This window comes from Sarcophilus harrisii, chromosome 1, assembly GCF_902635505.1.
Source record: "Sarcophilus harrisii chromosome 1, mSarHar1.11, whole genome shotgun sequence".
NCBI classification, from domain to species: Eukaryota; Metazoa; Chordata; class Mammalia; order Dasyuromorphia; family Dasyuridae; genus Sarcophilus; species Sarcophilus harrisii.
Window position 1 is genome coordinate 15,805,960 of NC_045426.1, and position 22,519 is coordinate 15,828,478.

The 22,519-nt window shown below is 45.0% G+C and overlaps 1 protein-coding gene across 1 annotated transcript in view; it reads left to right on the forward strand.

The window, feature by feature from the left end:
* The first annotated feature begins 7,361 nt into the window (after positions 1–7,361).
* AVL9 (AVL9 cell migration associated) overlaps positions 7,362–22,519 on the forward strand; it is a 60,976-nt gene continuing 45,818 nt past the window's right edge. The window contains exon 1 of the mRNA XM_031952799.1: positions 7,362–7,571. Coding sequence (XP_031808659.1) covers positions 7,485–7,571 — 87 coding nt within the window. The 5' untranslated portion in view covers positions 7,362–7,484. The remainder of the gene's footprint in view (positions 7,572–22,519) is intronic.

Genomic DNA, 22,519 nt, shown 5'->3' on the forward strand with positions numbered 1-22,519 from the left:
TAGCAGCTGTTCAGTCTGAGAGACAAGACACTTAACTTCTCTGAGGCTCAGTTTCCCCAATTGTAAAATGAAGGAAATGGATTTATTGACCTCCAAGTTCCCTGCCAGCTCTAAAATCTACATCCCTAATGTCTCTGGATCTGTGATTCAGAAGTTTCTCTTTCTCTCTATCTTCCCAAATTACTACAAACCAACTCTTCCAATGCTTTAGGATAAATCCTGTTCTTGAGAAACCCTCACAGAAACAGACTCATTCCTACTTCCAAAACTTCCCCTTTCTTCTCTTCCTTTCCCTGGGACCTACTGTCCCCTCCATGAAGGGACCCCAGCCCACAATGGTCTCTCCTTCACTCAGACATCCTCGAGCTGTCACAGGGCCTTCCAGTGTTCTCCGGTTGTCGCTCAAAAGTCTCATGCCTCTCAACTAAGAGCAAGAGTTGGAACTTTAAGGTTTGGCAACTACTTGACAAATATTTTCTCATGTATCCTCACAATAACTCTGGGAAGAAAGTGCTATTATTGCTCCAATTTTATAGCTGATGAAACTGAGGAAAACAGGTGAAGCGACTCCTCCAAGGTCACACATATAAGAAGGATCTGAGATACCATTTAAACTCATGTCTTCCTGCCTCCACATCGAGTGCTTTCTATATTTTCTCACTTCCTCTGATTCCAAAATTCTAACAATGCTGACAACTTTTTTCCTTTCTTTTTAAGCAAAGCTTTTTATTTTCAAAATATATGCACAGATAATTTTTCAACATTATCCCTTGCAAAACCTTATGTTCCAATTTTCCCCTCCTTTTCCCCCTTCCCTGCCCTAGATGGCAAGTAATCCAATATGTTAAAACATGGTAAAATTATATGTTAAATCCAATATATGAATACATGTTTATACAATTATCTTGCTGTACGAGAAAAATCAAATCAAAAAGGAAAAAATGAGAAAGAAAACAAAATACAAGTGAGCAATAAAAAGAGCAAAAATGCCATGTTGTGATCCCCACTCAGTTCCCACAGTCCTCTCTGGGTGCAGATGGATGGCTCTCTCCATCACAAGGTCATTGGAACTGGACTGAAGATTCTAAACTTGACATTGCATCTTCCATAGAGGGCTAGGGATTTAGTAGGAGCCTACTGAATGGTGGCTGACTTAGTTCTTTCTAACATAGACCCTAGTTCCATGGCAGAATTCCAAGTCCATCTCCTTATTTCTGATGAATCAGGACCCCCAATATACAAGTCCCCAGACTGCACTTTACTGACCAGGTGCCTCTTTTCACCCTTCTGGACATTTCTGCTGGAAACTCAGCCCCTCTCCTCCTCCTCACTGCACTGACCTGTCCAGGGTCACATCAAGAGTGAAAGAGGCAAGACTGGACCGAAGCTCCGAACTTCCAGAATCAGCTCTCCTGCTCCTCCTAGACCCTGTGACTTCAAGGATGGACAGGTCCCAGATGGAAGAAGCCGGGGTTACCCTCCGTGCTCCCTGAGACTAAGCCAGGTCACTCCCACTTTTAGAAAAGCTATTTGGCATTTAGTGTGTATCTCAGGGGCTCCCCTTGACAGGGAGGTCCCCTTTTACCCCCAGGAACTTCTCCAGATAATCTAAAAAAGTCTTGTCTGACACCATGTTACTTGTTAATAACTTCCCTTGCAAGTCTCTGGTTCTCAAAATTCAAAGAAAAGACAAGCTGATTTAATGTATTTAGTTGATTCCTTCTCTTCCTCCCCAGAGGAGCTATTCCAAACCTTCACCTATTCCCTCAACTCCCACCGAAAGGACATGCTGGAGGCAGCTTGGACCGGCTCTCTAAAGTCCATGGTTAACTTTTCAGTAAGAGAATTTACAGTTTGGGGATGTAAGTTCCCTTGGGAATGAGGGATCAATCAGGGCCCAATTTACTGTTTTGTTAATTATCAAGACAAAAGTAAATCATAGAGAAAATGTTAATAATGCAAATTAAAATTAAAATGTACTATGCATCCTTATTCTTTTTTTTTTTTTCAAGAAATAGGCTGATAAACATTGACTATTCCTGCTCACAAAGCTCACTCTCATCCCATTCTAGCAGCTAAGTATTTGGCCTCTTTCTTCACTAAGAAAATTAAAGCCACTTACTGGAATCCCTCTTCAACCTCTCTTTCCATCTTACACCCCAATTGCCATCACCCCCAACTCTGCTTCTTTCCCCAATACCTGGGAGTCAGGCAGCCTCGCTCAAACCCAAGGTCAATCAGTGCCTTAACATGAGCCCTTCATCTTGTGCCCTCTCCTTGGTTCCAACAGACTGGCCCCTGGCTCATCCCTTATTTCTCTATTATTCCCTTCTCTCCATCCCCAGCTTTTATGGTGGCGCCTTCCATTCTGCCTTTAAACAAACCTAACTGTCCCCCACTTTTGAGAACCTTCACTGGTCACTGCATAGCAAGTTTACTCTTTTTGTTGTCATTTGCTTCCATTTTGTTTTCTTCCTCATTTTTTTCCTTTTTGATCTGAATTTTCTTGTGCAGCAAGATAATTGTATATTGTAATATACATAAGCATATATAATATACATATAGGGATGTAAATATATATAAATGTATATTGTAAATAAATATAGATATTCTGTATTTAACATATATTTTAATATGTTTAACATATGTTGGTTTATTTGCCATCTAGGGCAGGGGGTGGTGGAAAGAAGGAGAAAATTAGAACACAAGGTTTTGCAAGGGTCATTGTTGAAAAATTACCCATGCATATGTTTTGAAAATAAAAAGCTTTAATTTAAAAAAGGAACCTTCGCTGGACTCAGCCAGCCCCTCAAGCTAACCTCCTCTATCTCGCCTCCATCTCCCAGGAACGCCCTGGGGAAGGAATGACTCCTCTGATTGTCTCTGCAGCCAATCTTCTCACTGAATCTTTAAGCTTTTGTAATCCAGTTTATAGCCTCATTCCTCAGCTGAAACTCTTCTACCCTAAAGCTTTCCCTTTAAATGGACAAATCCAATAGTCTCTCCCCTTTTCCCATTCTTCTTGCCCTCTCTTGCAGCTTCGGACACTTCTGGCCGGCCTCCCCTCCTCCTGGCCTTTGGGGACCTGTTCTGCCCTGGTCCTCCTCCTGCCAGGCTGGCCCTCTCAGGCTTCTTGGCTACATCATCAGCTCTATCATGTCCTCCTAACACGAGAGTTCCATAGGCTTCTTCTCTTCCTCACCTGTCTCTGTCTCTGTCTCTGCGTGTATATGTGCGAGGGCCTTTCTCTCCCCTTCTCTGCCTCTCCCTCCTTCTTTATCTCCCTTTGTATCTGACTCTTCCTTCTCTCCCTCTGCTTCCCAAACTCTCCCATCTCTGCGGATCCCGAGGTCTTCCTCTGCAGCCCTGTGTCTCCCGAGCTTCAGGCCACTCACCGATGGCCTCGTGGGCATCTCAGATTGCAAGTCTCAGACACAACTCAAACTCAGAAGGTGGCGTTCAGTAGGGACCAATGTAAAGGCAAACTGGTATAAAAAAGCTCACCTTTGTGAATCCAGGCTCAGGGAGGAATGCGCCAGCAGTTGTTCCCCTGATGGGGGCTGCCCTGGGAATCCACCAGGGGTGGGCAGTGGGCTGGGAAGCCAACGGACCTTTGCCAATCCTGGTTTTGTTAGCGGGGTCAGCGTCAATGACTAAGGAGTGGGTCGTACCCCGGCTTTTCTCTGCCCCCCTCATAGTTCCTCTTGAGGATTACGATGGGCTCTGGATGTAGTGTTGACTAAGGACGTTGGTTCCATGGCCAGTGTTGCTGCTGAGAGCCCGACTAACTTGAAAACTCTTTGATCCTGTGAGCTCCAAGACAGAACTCCCATATTGTCTTTCCCACTAAGCCCAAATTGCCCCATTTCTGTTGAAAACACCACCATTCTTCCGACCTCCTAGTTAATAACCTGGGTATTCCTCTCCCTGCCCCACCTGTCCAGCCCGTCCGCCACTCTGGCCATTCATCTCTCCACCACGTCTCCTCTCTGACCCTGCTCTCTCCTCACACAGCCTCCCACTCAGGTAATGGCAATGGCTTCTTAACAGGTGTCCTGCCTCCAGCCTGTTTCCATCCAGCCCATCCTCAACCCAGACGCTGCCAAAGGGATTTTCTTAAGCTTGGATCTGACTTTGTCACCTTCCTGTTCAGTGATGTTTAATGGCTCCCTGTGGCCTCTAGGACTAAGTACAAGCTTTGAAGGACCTGGACAGCCTGGGACCCACCCATCTTCCCCATCTCACTTACCATTGCTCCCCTTCTTGAACTCTGCAATACAGACTCCCTTCTCCCTGTTCCTCACACACAACCTTCCCCCATCACCCCGATTCTGTGCTGGACGTTCCCCATCCCCAGAATGCCCTTCTCCCTTCTGCCCCAGACACCCCTTCTCTTCCTTCAAGACTCAACCCAAGCACCATTGCTCCTAAAGCCTGAGACCACGCCTGCTGATGGGTCCTTCTCTACCTCCCTTGTATTTGTCTCCCTTGTAATTTTTCTCTTTCCATCTTTATCCAAAGCCTCGGTGTGGGTGGGGGCCACATGGAAGAACTACTGATGCACATACACCCAGAGCTGGAAGCATGTATGTTGTGTACATATAGAGCTGAGTGTATATGCATATGTAAGTGGACACATATATATATATTATTTATATTACAATATATTACATTATATATATATATGTCTGTCTATCTACCTATAGGTTTGTATATACACATACATAATTGCATCCCCAAAGTCTAGCATAGCACAGGGAGCACAGAGGGATCTAAAAGTTTTTACTTGTTTTTCTTGAAATCCAACAAACCCAATCTTTCTCAGGACCCAAAGAGTTAACAATGCGTCTCTTCTCTGCTGGTCTGTATAATAAGCCACTTGAACAATCTCTGGCGAAGGTGTCTGCAGATCATTCCTGGCTCCTCATTGGCTGCAGCTTCTAAAAACCTGCTCAATGTATCCTAGCAACACTTTTCCTCCAAGTCAAGGGTGACCAGGGAGTGTGGGGGTGGGTAGAGAATCATGGAAATTCATTATCTACTGCAGGCCCTTTCCCCCCACCCCAACCGGCACAACAACAAAGAAACAAGGACTCTCACAAACATGGCCCCTCTTTGACTGAAATTCTGCCATCTTCTTCCCTCACGGGTACAAGCCTGGCTTTTCCAAACCCTCCTTCAGGGACACTCTGTCCCGTCCCATCCACCCCATCCACCATTCAGGCCATCTAGCTTCCATCCATCTCCACACACTCCCAGATGTAGCCCTGGGGCAGATGCAATCAGAGAAAGGGGAATAAAAAAGAGCTACTGGAGATCTTGCCCCATATATGCAATGGACTAGCCTTGGGGGTCTTAAATGTATACAGTTCAAGGAGTTGGTCTATGTAACTACATGGGGATAGCTCGACATCTTCATTTTCCCTCATTTCAGACTGAAATGTGATGTTTCTTGCAATTACTTAAAAGAATTCTTCTGAGAAGGGTCCAGAGGCTTCCCTGGATGGCATAAAAACAGGGTGAGAATCTCTGTTGCCCTAAGTCTTGATGGGACAAAGTTGAAACAAGACCAAGTTCCCACTTTCAGCAAGCTTCTGATGTAGTGGGGGAAGAGCAGGAAAAGTGTGTGCAGACATAACTGCGAAACAAGAAGGGGCGTCCAGAATGGTCCCAGGCAAAGGACTGTGAGAAATCTGAGGAGGGACACATGACTTTTGGGGGTTCGTAGCAGAAAAAAGGAGAGAGACTCATCATGGGGAGAGCCAGAGAGCTAGTGTCCAGTTAAATCTAGTAGTCTCAGCATATTGAGGATCTTGTTCGTTTGCTTTTGTTCTTGGAAATTTCCTCATCCAGTCCGTAGCTTAGTAACAGCATACCTTTCATAAATGCTCATCCACGGTCAGACACTCAACAAACATTGATCAAGGACCTACTATGTGCCAGGCACTCCTGGTGACATAAAGGCAAAAGGAGCTCCCAGTCCAGTGGGAGAGAGAACAAGCAAACAAGTGTGTACCGAGAAGAGACAGACAGGGGAGACTGGAAAGAGCCTCAGAGGGAAGGCAATGAGCACTTCACAGATGCTTGTTCTTTTATTGACTGCAATCCAATCGAGATTAGTGCCAGTCTAATATCAAGATCCCCTTCCCCAAAACCAGTTGTCACTCTTCTTTCCAGGCACATTGACCCCCTAAGCCCCGCTACCTCACCAGCTATAAACTCTTGTTCCAGTCTCTCATTGTGGCTGGGAACATCCGTCCCAAGAAGCAGCCCCCCTCCTGCACCTTGAGCGCACTCGCTCCTGCCAGAGAGGCTGACGTTCCGCCGCCTCCTCACGGCCGCTGCGCAGGGCCGGGAGCCTTCCTGAGCGGTCGGCGGAGCTCCTACTATGCGCCCTGGAGGAGCAGAAGCGGCGCAGAGAACGCAAGCGGCTCTGTGCAAACGCCCCAGGCGCGGGGATGAGCGGGCAAAGGGTGCTCCCCCGTCACTCAGGGAGACTGGCTGGGAAGGGCCTCCTGGGGAAGGGGGGATTTCCCCGGGACCTGGAGGAAGGGGGGGGGGGGGGGGGGGGGGGGGGGGGGGGGGGGGGCGGAAACTCTCCAAGCTAGTCTTCTTTCCAACTAACCAAGGGAAAACGCACCTACGGGACTTCCCCCGGACAGAAAGGCGCTCCGAACGTGCTGGGCCTAGACACTGCCCCCGCAACCACCCCGTTTTACAGACGAGGAAACTGAGGCAGAGACTGAGTGACGGGTCCGCCGCTCGGGCCGGATTTTAAGGCGGGACTTCCGGGCTCCCTGGGGGGCCGTGGGGGGGGGGGCGGCCCGAGCGGAGGTGAGGGGGACGACAGCCCCTCCCCGCCAGGGTGGTGCCCCTACATGGGGGAGGGGGGCGGGGGGCGGCCCTTTGGTGCAGCCCCAGACACTGCGCCTCAGTTTCCTCCTCTGTAAAATGAGGAGCAAACGGCGCATCCCGGCGTCCGGACCCGGAGCCTTGGGGCGCCTGCGAGGGACCGAACGACGTGGTCCCCGAGCCCTGCGGGGGTCACTGTGGCCGGGCCTTTAAGGGACCGCGGGCCGACGGTCACCGCCCGGCTCGCCCACGAGGCCCGGGTCGCCCACGAGGCCCGGGTCGCCCACGTGGGCCGGGACCCCGGTGGAATCTGAACCCAGATCCGGGGGCTCTGGAGGCAGAGGGGCAGGAGGAGCAGAGGAGGTCCCGCCCCCTGCCGGGGCGTGGCCTTTGGGGCCGGGTCTCCAGGGCAACCCGGCCCCGCCCCCTCCGCCTTCCCCCGCTCGGCTCCTCCCGGCGGCGCAGGCCCCGCCCCTAGCCCTCCCCGGCGGCGGGGGCCGGGCCGGGCGGGGCGGGGCGGGGCGGGATCAGGTGACGCGGAGGCGGAAGCGGCGAAGCGGCTGCGGCGGGTGGGCCTAGCGGGGGCTGCCTCGGCGTCCCCTGTGGTCCGCGAGCCCCGGGGCGGGCGGCCCATGGAGAAGGCCGGGGGGCGCGGCGGCCCGCGGGGGCCCGTGCTGCACATCGTGGTGGTGGGCTTCCACCACAAGAAGGGCTGCCAGGTGAGCGGGGGAGGGGCGTGGGGGAGGGGCTGTAGCCCCCCACCCACCACGTGGGCCGGCCCCCACGTGTCTCCCACCCCCCGCGTGTCTCCCCGTCCCCTCTTCGCGTCTGTCCCCCTGCCTGCCCCAGGTTCTCGTCCCGGCCTCCACCCCGCCCCCCGGCGCCCGTCTTCAACTTTCCCTGCTACATCCCTTCTCTCGGGGTCACTTCCACCCACTTCCACCAAGCACCTGCCGCGCACACCGAGTCCCGGGGAGGCTTAGATCCGAGCAGGCCGCTGCCCTCCAGGCGCTTCGAGTCGGGGGCCCGGGGGGAGCCCCCTGGTGGGCGGGAGGGATGCGGGCCCTGCTTCCCGGGGCGCCCCCACGAGCTGGCCATGAGGGTCGGGGCGGCTGTCAGTCACCCCGCCGTCTTCGCGGGCCCGGGCCTAGGCCGGGCCTTCCCCGGATCTGGGGCCCCGCCGCCCGCCCTGGCAGCCCTGGCAGCCCTGGCCCGGGCCTAGGCCGGGCGCCCCCCGGAGCCGCCCTGGGCCTCGCCCCTGGGCCTGGGTCTGTGACTCGGGGGCGAGGCAGCCTGGCAGGGTCCCCGCTCTGCGGCCCTCGGAGGGCGCGGCCCTGGGCGCTCCAGCGCTTTGCTCCCCTCCCGGCGGGCTTTGAGGGGCCCCTCCCCGGCTTGTCCTGAGACGCGAAGGTTCGCGCTCTGGACGGGGGAAGGCCTCGGGCCAAGAAAATCCCAGGTAATTGAGGCTCTGAAGCGCCTCTGCTTGTAGATCGTCCTCAAACACGGACACGTGTTTTAACCTGCTTAGCATTTTTTATCTCCTTAGTGCTTGAGTCGGAAACCCAGAGAGGAACGGTCAGACACCGGGTTCTTTAACCAGAAGCGATAGAAGGCCGAGGCCGGGGGTCCCGGCAGCTGAGCAGCGAGCTAGCCAGGACCACCTGCTGGCCCGCCATCCCCCACGGGGCTCAGCCCCTGCCCGCCGCGTTCTCCGCCTTGTGCCGGGGGTGCAAGCAAAGCGGGGCGCTCCCTGGTCTCCAGAAGCTTCCGCTCTCCACGCTGAAGCACGTTCTAGAACAACTGTTGTTGCAAAAAGCCCCAGGAGTTCAGGGAATTAGACAGGACTTGGAGGTGACTTATTCTAGTCCCGTTAGAGACACAATTAAGCGCCCGGGGCTACAAGGTAATAATCGCTTCTGACACCCAGCCCTTTAAAGCTTGCAGAAATCTATGGGGCTTTGCTCCAGGTCCATGATAAGGAAACTGAGGGTTCCTCAGTGACAGTAAGGGAGAGGATTTGAACCCAGGGTTCTCCTGGCCCCGAGTCCTGCTTGCTCTCCACTAGCTGCCTTTGGGTGTCAGGTAGAAGGGCTAACAAATTTGAATACAAAGAAGGAAGCAAACTGGCCTCCTGAGAGAGGGCAGCAGATTGTGCATGAGAGGAGCTCCCTGCTCCTCACCGAGCTCTGCAGCAGCTCCCTCTCCTCTCTGGAAGGGGCCTCCGAGGCAGGAAGGAGGAGTTTAGAGAAGGCTTGGGGATTAGCCTCGGGAGGCCAGCTTTTCCATCCTTGTACTTTATAATCCATGTTTTTGATTGTGAACTTGATAACCATCCACTGAAATAAGTAATCCCATCAATACACAAAGACCTTTTAGCAAAATTAGAAGTAAACAGCCAAGAATACCTGTTACATCTCCTTCCAAAGCTGCTGCAAGCTAGAAGTTCCATTAACTTTGGCTTTGTGAGTGTGGGTGCCGCATATTAGTATGTGGGGGGGTCACCTAGCCTTAACTAAGTTGAATGGAGCCATTGAAGACTTTAACTTAAGAAGGCCAAGGTGTCTCCCATTTCATCCAGGCGCCCTGGCCTGTATCTGGCCAGGAGACCCAGAAGGCTCTAGAGGGGAAACTGAGGCAGCAACCTTGCACACCCTCCCTCACTCAAACCCACCTCACTTGCGGGTCCCAGTGTCACCTCCATGATGTGGCCCTCTTCCAGAACGAAGGACAAACAGCAAGAGCTTGTGTCAGGAGTGAGGTCTTCCTGACTGCAAGTCCAGCAATCTTTCCTCTATACCATCCTGCCATGGGAATATAATCATCTCGATTTAGGCATTTATATTGGTTGGCATCCCCCCAAATACGCACACTCACACCACACACACCTGGGATCCTAGAATCACATTCCCCCCATTTATTTGGTTTTGTCTTGATGCAAAAGAGACTTCTCAGCAGGCTCCCTCCAAAAACTGAATCCTTCAGCAAGTACCACCAGCAAAGACATAATAAGACCAGGGACATGACAGCCGTGGGGAGTTAGAAGAGGCTTGGGAGTCTCATAGACCTCTCAAATTCACCATAACCCAAATGAGCTCGTTAGCTTTCTCCCCAAACTGCCCCCTCTTGCATCCTTCCCTCTGCCCACCCTCCTGCCCAGGTTTGCACCCAGGGTGCTCAGCCTTGACCTCTCACTCTCCCCTCTCCTTCCAATCAGTCGCCAAGTCCCACTGTTGCTTCCTTTTCAGTGTCTCTTCCCTAAGCCCTCTTTCCCCGGACACTGTTGTCATCTCCTGCCTGGACCCTTGCAGAAACCTCCCCACCCCAGCCTCTCCTCCCTCAAGCCAGCCTCCACTCAGATATTGTCAAATGGAGCTTCTTGAAAGCAGGCTCTGAGGAGGTGCCCCCCCAGGCAGTGCCCTCCAGGGGACTTCGGTGGTCTCCAAGGCTAGGTGGGAAGTCTGGGCTTTCTCTGGCCTCTTGCTGCCTCCCAGTCTTCTCACACCTTACTCTTCCCCATTCTCTGTGATCCAGTGACTCTGACCTTCCTCTTCCTCGTCCCTAGACTCCCAGCGGGAGCAGCTTCTGTTGCCACCTCCTGGGCCCAGCTAAAAGCCCTCCTGACCTTCCTTAGTGCGCATTCCTCCTCCGAGATTGGCTCCCAGTTGTCCCTTGTCTGTGCCTCATTTTTGCAGGATATCTCCTGGCTGGCCTGCCAGGGACTCTGGTGGCTTCTTTGTATCATCAGTGTTTAGAAGAAACACTTGCGTTGGTCTGACCTGACTTGAAAGTCCACAGGGTCCTGCTCTCTTGTGTTATAAATGAGCTAGTCAGAGTACCTTAGGTAGGATTCGAACCCAGGTCTGAGTCAGCCGGGGCAGTGTTCCCACCAAGTGTGGTGCTCCAAGCCAGAATGATGTTGTTGCAGCCCCCTTCTTTCTTTGGTGTTCCTCTGCTCCACTTCCAGGGACAGATGTGCTTCCTGCAGTTGGTTCTCTGTTGGACCAGCTAATTTCACTTTCAGGGAAACTCCAGAGTTCTAGGCCAGTCATGGACCGTCTGGGTCAACAGGTAGGAACAAATTAAGCCCTTTTCCTATTTAATGCCTGAGTTTTATTTTGTTAAATATTTACCAGTTACATGTATACATTTTTTTTTTAATTTGAGTTCCAAATGCTCTTCTTCCCGCTCCTCCCACTTCCTTGAGAAGGCAATTTTATATCAATTTATATCAATTATACATGTTTTGCAGAACATATTTCCATATTAGACATGTTGCAAAAGAAAACACAGGCCAAAAATTAAAACAAGAAAAACAAAGGTTTTTTTTAAAGCATGCATCAGTCTGCCTTCAGATTAATCAGTTTTCTCTCCAGGCAATGAATAGCATTTTTCTTTGTGTGTTCTTTGGAATTTTCTTAGATCATTATCTTGGTGAGATTTGTTAAATCTTTCACATTTGATCATCCTTAGAAAGTTGCTGTTACTGTATATGATGTTCTTCTGGTTCTGCTCCTTTTACTTTGCATCAGTTCTTGTAAGTTTTCCCAGGTTATTCTTAAACCACCCCTTTGTCATTTCTTGTAGCACAGTAATATTCAATCACAATTATATACCACAACTTGTTGCCATTCCCCAACTGTGGACGTTCCAGTTTTTCTGTCACCACAAAAAGAGCCACTGTAAATATTTTTGTTCAGATGGATCCTTTTCCCTTTTCTTTGATCTCTTTGGGGTATTAACCTAGTAGTGGTATTGCTGAGTCAAAAGGAATGCACAGTTTATAGCCCCTTTGGGCATAGCTCTAAATTGCTCTCTCCAGAATGGTTAGATCAGTTTACAGTACATTAGCGTCCTAATTTTCCTACATGTCCACCAGCATTTGCTATTTTCCCTTTTGTCATTCATGTTAGCCGATCTGAGAGGTGCTATTCGGAGTTGTTTAACTTGCATTTCTCTGAAAAGTAGTGATTTGGGACATTTTTCATGTGCCTTTTGATAAATGACAGGCCGAATCATTTTTCAAAAGTTGTATCACTTCACCGACAAAGGAGAAGCATCAGGTGGCAGAAGCAGCATAACTGAGTCAGAAAGTCTTGATTTACGCAAGGGACCAAGTGACACAAAGTTATACTCAGGCTAAAGAGAGAAAGTAATGCCATGTGGGCCCAAAGACTGGCAGAGCGCCAAAGGGAGGGGAAAGGTGAGCTTGTGGAGAACCCCAGAACCAAGAGAAGGAAGCAGATCCAAAGAGGGAAGCAAGGAGCAAGTCTTTTCCATAGGTATCCCTGTCCTGTGAGTCATGTGAACTGTGCAAGTCCAGGGGTAAAGGTTCTCAAGTGTAACTCATGTCATTTGCAAAGAGTGATAGTTTCATTTCTTCCTTGCCTGTTTTTTTCCCTCCAATTTCTTTTTCTTGTTTTGTTGCTTTAGCCAGTATTTCTAGTACAATATTGAATAATCATGGTGATAATGAACATCCTTGCTTCACCCTTGATCTTACTGGGAAGGCTTCAAGTTTATCCCCATTATAGATAATGCATGCTCTTGATTTTACTTAACATTTTAAGAAAGGTTCTGTTTATCTCTATGGTTTCTAGATGCTTTTAGTAGAAATGGGTCTTGTATTTTGTTAAAGGTTTTTTCTGCATTTATTGATGTAATCATATGCTTTTTTGGTGTTTTTGTTATTGCTAACAGCCAATTATACTGATGGTTTTCCTGATATTGAGCCAGCCCTACATTCTTGGTATAAATGCTACCTAGTCATAGTGTACAGCCTTTGTTATAATAGTGCTGTAATCTCCTTGCTTCTATTTTATTTTTTAAAAGTGTGTTAATATTCACTAAGGAAATTAGTCGATAGTTTTCTTTCTCAGTTTTTATTCTCCTTGATTTAAGAATCAAAATAAGATTTATATTTGTAAGGAATTTGGTAGGATTTCTTCTTTATTTTTTCCAGCAATTTATATAGTATTAGGAATAATCATTCCTTAAAATGTTTGGTAGAATTCACTTGTAAATCCATCTGGCCCTGGGGACTTTTCCTTAGGGACCTCATTTATGGCTTGCTCAATTTCTTTTTCTAAAAGAGGGTTATTTAAATATTCTGTTTCCTTTACTGTTAATCTGGGCAGTTTATATTTTTGCAATTATTTATCCATTTCACTAACATTGTCAGTTTTGCTATTATATAATTGGGCAAAATAACTCCTAATAATTGTTTTAATGTCATCTTCTTTGGTGGTACATTCAGCATTTTCATTTTTAATACTAGTAATTGGCTTTTTTTGGTTCTTTTTTAAAAATAAAATTAATCAATGGTTTATCTTTTTATTGAGTTTTTTAACTTTCAATTTTATTAATTTCTCCTTTAATTTTCAGGATTTCCATTTTGGAATTAAATTGAGGATTTAAAATTTGTCCTTTTTCTAGTTTTTTGTTTTTTTTTAATTGCATGCTCAATTCATTGATCTCTCTTCCTTTCTTTTATTGATGTACACCTTTAGAGATTAAATTTTTTCCTAAATGCTACTTTGGCTGCATCCTGCAAATTTTGGAATGTTGTCTCATTTATCATTGTCATTCTTGTTAATGAAATTATTGATGATATTTCTATAATCTGTTTTTTGATCCATTCATTTTTGGATTAGATTATTTAATTTCCAATTAATTTTTAATATATGCTTCTCTGGCCCTTTATTAAGTGTAATTTTATTGCATTATGACTTGTATTGCAATTGATATTTCTATTTTTTAGCATTTGATTATAAGGTTTTTAATGCTCTGTTGCCCTGATAAATGGTCAGTTTTGGTGCCATGCGAAACTGAGAAAAACTATGCTTCTTTCTCTTCCCATCCTTTTTTTCCCCAGAAGTCTATCATAACTAATATTTCTAAGATTCTGTTCATCTCCTTGACTTCTTTATTTATTTTATGGTATCTAATTCCGAGAAGGGAAAGTTGAGGTACCCACTAGTATAGTTTTACTTTCTATTTCCTCCTATAATTAATTTAACTTTTCCTTTAAGAATTTGGATATGTGTCATTTGGTACAGGTGTGTTTAGTATTGCTATTCTTCATGTCTATGATTCCTTTAAGAAGTAGCCGTTATCCTGCTTATCCTTTTTAATTAGGACTATTTTTGTGTTTGCTTTGTCTGAGATCATGATCGCTACCCCTGCCGCTTTTACTTCAGCTGAAGCGTAATAGATTCTGTTCCGGTCCCTTATTTTAACTCTATATGTCTCTGTTTCATGTGTTTCTTGTAAACACTATATTGTTGGATTGTGGTTTCTAATCCATTCTGCTATCTGCTTCTATTTTGTGGGTGAGTTGATCCCATTGACATTCACAGTTATGACTGCTAACTACATTTTCCTCCATCCTATTTTCTTCTGTTTAGCCTCTCTCTCATTTTATTCTTTTTTTTTTTCTTTTTTTTTTTAAATTTTTTTTATTTAATAGCCTTTTATTTACAGGATATATACATGGGTAACTTTACAGCATTAACAATTGCCAAACCTCTTGTTCCAATTTTTCACCTCTTACCCCCCCACCCCCTCCCCTAGATGGCAGGATGACCAGTAGATGTTAAAATATATTAAAATATCATTTTATTCTGTTCCTCCTCTCAAGTCTGTTTTACTTCTGACCATTGCCTTTAAAAAAAAAAAAATCTGCCTTCTTTCTTTTCTCTTCACTCTTTTCTCTAATCCCATTCTCTTCCTGCTTCCCTGCTGGCTGAGATAGATCTCTATTACCAATTGAATATATACAGTATATATGTTCCTTCTTTGAACCAATTTAGATGGGACGTTTCCACCATACATACCCATTCAGCATTTTCTTTTCCTCTGTAACAGCTCTTCCTTGCTGCCTTTTTTTGTGAGATCATTTTCCCCAGTCTAACTTTCTCCCAGGGCATCCCTCTTTCTCACTTATCTGTTTTTTAAAAATACTGCCCCAACATAACCAATGCACTTCTGTGCTTCCTTTCTGTGTAAACTCCTAACTTCTCAAATGATGATGAAGTTTTTGATGTCACATGTATCTTCCCATATAGAAAGGTGAACAAGTTAGTCTTTATGATTTCTCATGTTTACCTTTTTATGCTTCTCTTGCATATTGTATTTGAAAATCAGATTTCCTCTTTAGCTGTGGTCTTTTCATCGGGAGTATTTGAAAATCATCTATTTCATTAAATAGCCATTTTATTCCCTTGTAGGATTAGACTCAGTTTTGCTATTTTGGGTTATAATCCCAGCTCTTTTGCCTTTTGATATATTATATTTCAAGCCCTCCACTCCTTTCACCTGGTAGCTACTAAATCTTGCAGGATCTGGACTGTAGCTCTGTGAGATCTGAATGTTGTTGTTGTTGTTTTCCCTGGGGGCTTAAACTATTTTCTGTTTGACCTGGGAACCCTGCACTTTGGCTGTAATATTCCTGGGAGTTCTCGTTTGGGGATTGCTTTCAGGTGGTGATTCCTTCTACCCTCGGCTTGCTTAAGTGCACTACTCAGGGCAGCTGCCATCATTTGGGTGTGTTATCTGGTACAAGCTGTGGTATGTGTTGTACTTGCGCATGGTTTCTCTCCTAAGTGGTTCGCACGTGTGCATCATACGTGTGCAGTGGGGGGAACATGTGTTGTGCACGTGTGTGCTTGTGTTGCATGTATTGTAGCTGCGTGTGTTGTGCATGTGTGCCTTCCACTGAGGGACTGCCCTCGACAGGAATAAAAGGTACTGGAAGGATTGCCTGTGGAGGCTTTCCTGTGGCCTACAGGAAGTAGGAGCTCATCCCTCACCTGGGGTTTGCCTCCCTGTGTGCAGGATGTAAAACGGGTCTGCCTTGTTTGGCTCTGGCTCTCTCGGGCCACTATTGGAAAGACTCCCTGGGCTGACCGGTGGCTGGGGAGCATTCTAGGGGGAGGAGCAGAAAAGAAACAGAGGTTGTTCTTTGATTGGCATGATTTCCAAAATTTTGACAGGGTACCTTTGCCTTCCTTGAAGCCGCCTGAGGCCCCTAGTCGGATGCAATGAGTAGCAGACTGGGCCGAGGTTAGGATGTTCAGATGTGGCTGTGTGACTGAACAAGCCATTGTATCTCTGTCTGCCTCAGTTTCCTCATCTGCAAACTGGAAATAACACCTGCTTCCCAGGGTTGTTGTGAGGATCCAATGAGACAATAATTGTAAATCACTTACAGTGCTTGGCACATAGTAGGTACTTGGTAAGTCTTTCCTTGTTTTCTTCCTTCCTTCTTCTCTCCCTGGTTGGTTGGTTTGTTTCACTGAGGCAATTGGGGTTAAGTGACTTGCCCAGAGTCACACAGCTGGGAAGCATTAAATGTCTGAGGTTAGATTTGAATTCAGGTCCTCCTAACTTCAGGGTTGGTGCTCTATCTGCTGCACTACCTACCTGCCCTGCCTCCCTCTTATATACAGAATGTAACTGAAACTTTTCAACTTTTCTGTGCATATGATTTTTTTCATATAACTTGCATAAGTTAACATGACACCTCACATAGGCATAGGACCATCAGAGAATTTTTTATCTTAGAAGCACATTTTCCCAGTCCATAAGAAAGGAGCCCTGTGCTTTTATAGGATGAGAATTAAATTACTTGGTCCTTAATTTTATCAGGATATGGTTTGTTGCAGCAGTATTTTTTTTCAGCTTTGAATTATTTTGGTGTGTTGTAAACACAAGAGATGATTGTGTATTAAAGTAATCAGACAACTAGAGAGTTTAAATATCTCTTGTAGTACTAACAGTCTTGCTGTAATGTCCACCACTTGTATTTTAAATAACTTACTAATTCACAAATTAAACTAACATTGACTCTTTGACATATATTCGTTCTTGGTTTTGAATCTGGTTATATGTTTGACCCAGCCCTCCCTTTTTCTCCATCCTTCCTATTTTTAATGTATCATTTCCTCAACTTTTGCACTTCTTCAGATACGCCAATTCTTTGAAATGAGGTGGGGCTTGGTCCTTTTCCTTGCGGTCTAGGTGGAGATGTGTGTCATAGTGTGTCCAGCCTCGTGCTTGACCCCTTTGCTTTTGTGTCAATAATGTTGGAAGATATGACCGGCATTGGAGTCAGGCTCAACAAACCCTTCCAGAAATCAGTCAGGAAAAACATAACCAGGGCAGACCAGAAAACTCTTTCTCCGAAGCTTTTTGGACAGTCTTTGGAAATCTTTGACTTCTCTGCTTCACTAGATCATCCCTGATGGGCTCCACCCACCCAGGCTTCTCAGTTACCTTTATTACCAACCCATTCTGGCACCCATTGTCATAGGAATGGGACAACACTGAGATTTTCAAAGGGAGCTCTCCCCTATCCTTAGCACAGAGATTGGCTATAGTAGACACTTAGTAAATGTTTATTGACTGACTGCTCTGTTTTTCCCACTCCGTGGAGGAGACTAGAATGTTCATCCCTTCTTGCAATAGGAAGAATCCGTCAGTGCTTGGAGAGGTGTTTATATTTATAGATCTGTGGGGGTAAGGGATTGACAGATAATTGATGGGTTCTTATTGGGAACTTTTAGGACAGTGGATCAAAGCAAGGCTACTTGCTATGTGGACCCAAAGCCAGGTCTGGCAAGTATATGAGCTTGTAAACCCTTTGGTTTGGTGACTAATAGGACAGATTTTGTAAACCTTTGTAGACTTCCTTCACATGCTAGAGTTTCCTGGATCTAGCATTCTCTACTGATGACTAAACCCATGATCCTGTGATCTCTAAGCTTATTCTAGCTTTAGTGTTTTAAGTTTGTAGCACTAAGACAATCTCCTTCTGGTTGTGCTGTGTGACAGCATCATGGAAACCATCATCTCCAAGAGTCACAGTCATGGCTGACTCAGAGGACAAGAGTATTCTGTGGCCTTTTACCAGGGGTGATTTGCATCCAAAAAGTAGTGAGATAATTTTTAAAAGCAGGCTTGGAAAAAGAAATGGGTCATGTGGTCAGAGCAAGGGACACACCTGGGGAGAGCCCAGGTGCTACAGTGGTACCCCCAGGATGTTCAGAGATGTGGGGACAGAGAAAATGGGTTATTGTTGACAAGGGCCGCCAGGGAGTCCTCAGCTTGGGCCCTGAGAACTTGTTAGGTTAGGTAGCTTGGGATTAGAAGAAGGTCTCCCGACTGTGTGCTAGAATCTCTGTGGAAGAGGCTGTGGAAGGAGAAAAGCAAAAGGTGCATAAGGTTGAAAAGGTGGGCTGAATTTGCCACCTAAATGTATTGATGGAAGAAGACTGATGTTGCTGCCTATCATTAGAGGAACATAATGCATATTCTAGGATGCCAGAAAAGATCCTAAAATACTGCCTGTAGGGGCCAACTTTTCTATAACTCTAATTCTCCCCTTAGAGCATGAATTTTTAAACTGGAGCTTCTGAACTTAGGGTTTTTTAAAAATGTTGATAACTATATTTCAATGTAATTGATCCCATAATATGATAGTTCTTGTATACTGTGTTTTATGCATTTAAAAAGGTAATTTTGAGAAGGCATCCAAGGGCTTCCCTAGACTCCCAAAGAGATTGGGGGATGGTGAATGGCACAAAAATGCAAAGAACCTCTAGACTAGATCTTCTTGCTTTCTGTCTCAAGACTTTGATCTCAGATTCTCAAAAAGAAGAGAGAAACTTCAAGCCTTTTGAGTGGTTTCTTGCTGGTGTTAATAAGTTTATAATCATTGAGTTTTATATAGCATTTTTAAAAGTTTCTTGTCTTCTAAACTTAAACACCAAATAAAACGGACCAAATATATAGAACATAAAAAGATTGTAGATCTCCATCATGCACAATTTCCTTTTCTTTTTTCTTATTTAAGTGTAACCTATAGTTTTCAGTCTGTCCATCTTTTTGGTTTTCTTCTCTTTTTCTGCAGTAGTCACACACTCACACACACACATGATGTCCCAGTTATCTCCACTATAGATTACAGAATTTTTATAAGTATCCATCCCATTTGATCCTACCGCTCTGTTGTATGGATGATCTATAGTGAAAATGATATCTACATATCTCTGTTTTACAGATTTGGAGTTCACTTAGTTGCCCACAGTCATATTAGCAGCAGTAGGTGACTGATTTCCTAGATTTAAGCTCAAGTGCCTTCTGATGGAATCCACCACCCTACACTTTACTGGATTTTGTGTTTGTTATATCTTATAGCCATCTTTTCTAGAAAGAAGGTAGGAGGAAACAAGAGGAGCCTAGGCATGGAAGATCCTAAAGGGAGAGAAGGACTAGAGAAGAGATTCCAAGCAATTCACTAACCCAATAGCGAGTGCGTAACAATTTTGAGTAGATCCTGCCCTCACCTCCTCTGCTATTTAAAATATTAGTCCAGTTTGGAGCTTGTTGCTCTGAAATCCTTTTTACATCTAAACATACCCCAAATCTGAGATTGTATTTCTGAGAAGAATTTTCTTTTGTCATTTTTCAGCTGTTGCTTTTCAACTGACGTCTTTGTTTTCTTCCTAAAAGTTCCCCAAAGTCATTGACTGCATGCCTGTGCTGAACACTAGCATTTTTTAAAGACATAATCTGGTACTTCCTTTAGAGCTGGTATTTTTATATAAGGCCTACCTCCCTATAGGCAAAGTAGATGGCCATCTATACTGTCTGGTCTAAGAAATGGGTCTCATAAAACCTCTCTCACTCATACTGTTCAGGACATTGCTTTTCTCTCTCACTGGGCTGACATGCCCACCATTTGGGGAATAAAAAAGCAGAAATTAACATTATATTCTGAAGATACCTTTTAAAATGGGTCTATATTTCCTGGCAATGGAGGAGAGTCCCTTTTGGGGGCTCTTCCCACAAATATAGCTTATTTGTTTAGATTCCTTATCTTGAAAAAAAACTAATGAGACTAATGAGACATGTGATAGCTAAATTCCAGTAGAAAGAGGAATGGGACAGCAAGAAGTCTTGCCTTTAAGGGCTTTTAGAAATGAAAATTATTCTTGTTTTTTTTTCTTTCAAAAGCATATATCTTTAACAGAATGAAAAAAGAAGAAAAAAAAAGAGAATCAGAGAAGGATAATGGGATGAAAGTTGATGGGATTATGATGAACTAGATGCCAGAGAAAACTTTATTGTGCTTGTTTTCTCTGCCAAGGAGATGACATTTGGATTGTCAAGGACAGAATAAAAATGGCTAATTGGTAGCTTAAATTCAAGTTAAATAAGGACCTAATTAGAGAGCATCGATCTGTCCTTGATAAGTTCAAGTCACCAGTCCCAGAACACTACATCCTGGGGCCTGAAAGCACTGGCCAAGCTGACTGCTAATCCTCTGGGATGCTTTTCCAAAGGTCAAGGAAAATGGAAGAAATGTCAGAGAACAGGAGAAAGGCATCTTTCTTGATTTTCAGAAAATACATAAGAGTTATCCCAGGGCTATATATCACTGATCTCAGCTTCAATTTCCAGAAAAATTTCAAAACAAGTTATTAAAGAGTACAGCAAACATCTGGAAAAGGGAAGTAATACACCCCAGTAGCCTGTGTCACAGATCCCAATTTGGCCTGACAGCCCTTTTATTGACCTTGAGGATCATTGTTCATAGAGTTTACCTGGATTTGAGCAAATCATTTCACCAAGTTTCTCTTTTTAAAATGAGCTTTCATACTCTCATCACATTGAAGTGGGAAGAGCTTTTCATATATCTGTTCATTTGGGGGGATTGGCCCCATCTGAGCTCTACCTTTGTTCCCAAATTAGACCTAAACCAATGGCCGGAGAACTTCCACTGTCATCTTGGAATCACAGGAAGCAACAGTTAGTCTCAGTCTCTCTTATTTGTACATAGGCAATATAACTTTACAGAGTTTCTCCCCCACCAGTCTTTTTCCTTTAATTCTGTTTAAATTGATTTTTCTCATACCAAAAAAAAAAAAAATCCTTATTTTCATTTAATCAACTCCATCTATTTTATGTCTTATAATTTCATTTGTTAAATAGCTGAGAACTTTTCTCCTTCCTATAACTGAAACAACTTTGTCACTCGATAATTTCCAATTTTCTGTGATCTTTTAAAAATATTTAAGTCATCAGTCCATTTGGAATTTATCATAGTTCATGGTAAGAGATGAATCTTATCCTCCCCCTTTTTTTGGCTATGACACTATAGTTTTCAAAAATTAAATTTTTTAAAATAAACAATCATGTTTTTCTCTCCTTCTGACCTCCCCCTCTCAAGAAAAATAAAACCCTTGTAACAAATAAGCAGGAGTCAAGCAAAACAGATTCTTGTATTGTCCATGTGTAATAACGCATGTCTCATTCTGCATCTTGGGTCCATCATCTCTCTAGCAAGAGATGGGCAGTACTCTTCATTGTCTGTTCTCTGAAACCATAAGTGATTGCTGTGAGTTGATCTGAATTCTTAAATTTATCAAAGTCTTTTACAGAGGTGGTGGTATGGTGGAAATTGTTCTCCTGATTTTATTCTCTTTACTTTGAATCCATTTGTGAAAGTCTTCCAGTTTTTTCTGAACCTCTCCCTTTCATCATTTCTCATAGTTCAATAGTAGCCCATAACATTTACATGCCTTGGGATGGAGAATCCCTCATTTTCCAGTTGGTTGCCATTACAAGAAAAGTTGCTATAAATTTTTTGTATTATGGTCCTTTTCAGCTTTCTTTAATCTTTTTTGGGAGAATAGGTCTAGGAGACATATTGCTGGGCCAAAGAGTACAAGATTTTTATTGAGAACTTCCTCCCCCAAGGTTCTGTGTTCTTGGATTTCTGAAAAATTCATGTGTTTGTGAAGGAACCTCCATGACCGTCTAGTCCAACCCATGCCTTTCCTTGACCTCCAAGGAGAGAAAATCTCAACCTCCCAGGGCTTCCCCTTTTCTATCTGACATACTTCTCCTTACTTAAATTAGTTAAATTAAATTAAATTCTCCTTACTTTAAATCTCTGCCATTTCCACCCATTGCTCCTACTTTTCCCCTCTGGAAGAGAAAACCTTTAATTCTTCTTCTGTATGACAGCTGTGTAAGCACAGCTTGGGACTTGTGGAAGGATTTACGGGGCGCAGACTTAGGGAATGCAGGTGATGCAAGGAAATGGTATACCCCATCACACCAGCCTGCAAAAATGTGGCACTTAACTGAACAGTGCCCTGGACTAGAGGCAAAGAGTTCAGATCCCTCTTCCCACGCTTCCTTGCTCCCTGCTTCAGTTTCCTCATCTTTAACCTGGATAGAATAAAATAATAGCACCTATCTTTTCAGGGCTGTTGTGAAGATAAAATATCGTCATATTTGCAAAGCGCATGGTAAACCCTAAGTACTCTAGGAAGTGCTGGCTGTCATTTCACGCCTAGCAAGATGGAATGAAACCTTAGAAGCGGCCTATTTTTCATAAACTAACAAATGGGATGCTACAGGGATGACAGATCCCTATATCAAGCTCAAAATTTCCTTGAGAACTCATCCATTAAACTAATGCTACCAGAGCATTACCAGAGACCCAAATGTTGCCCACAGTAGACTGGAGAGAACATTAATCTGTAATAATTTAAGAAGAAAAAAGTGGGAAAGAATTGTAAAAACAGATTATCACATTGAACAGATGTGACAGGTAGCTGCCCAAAAGTAGGGAGGAGTTTGTTGCTCTCCATTTTGG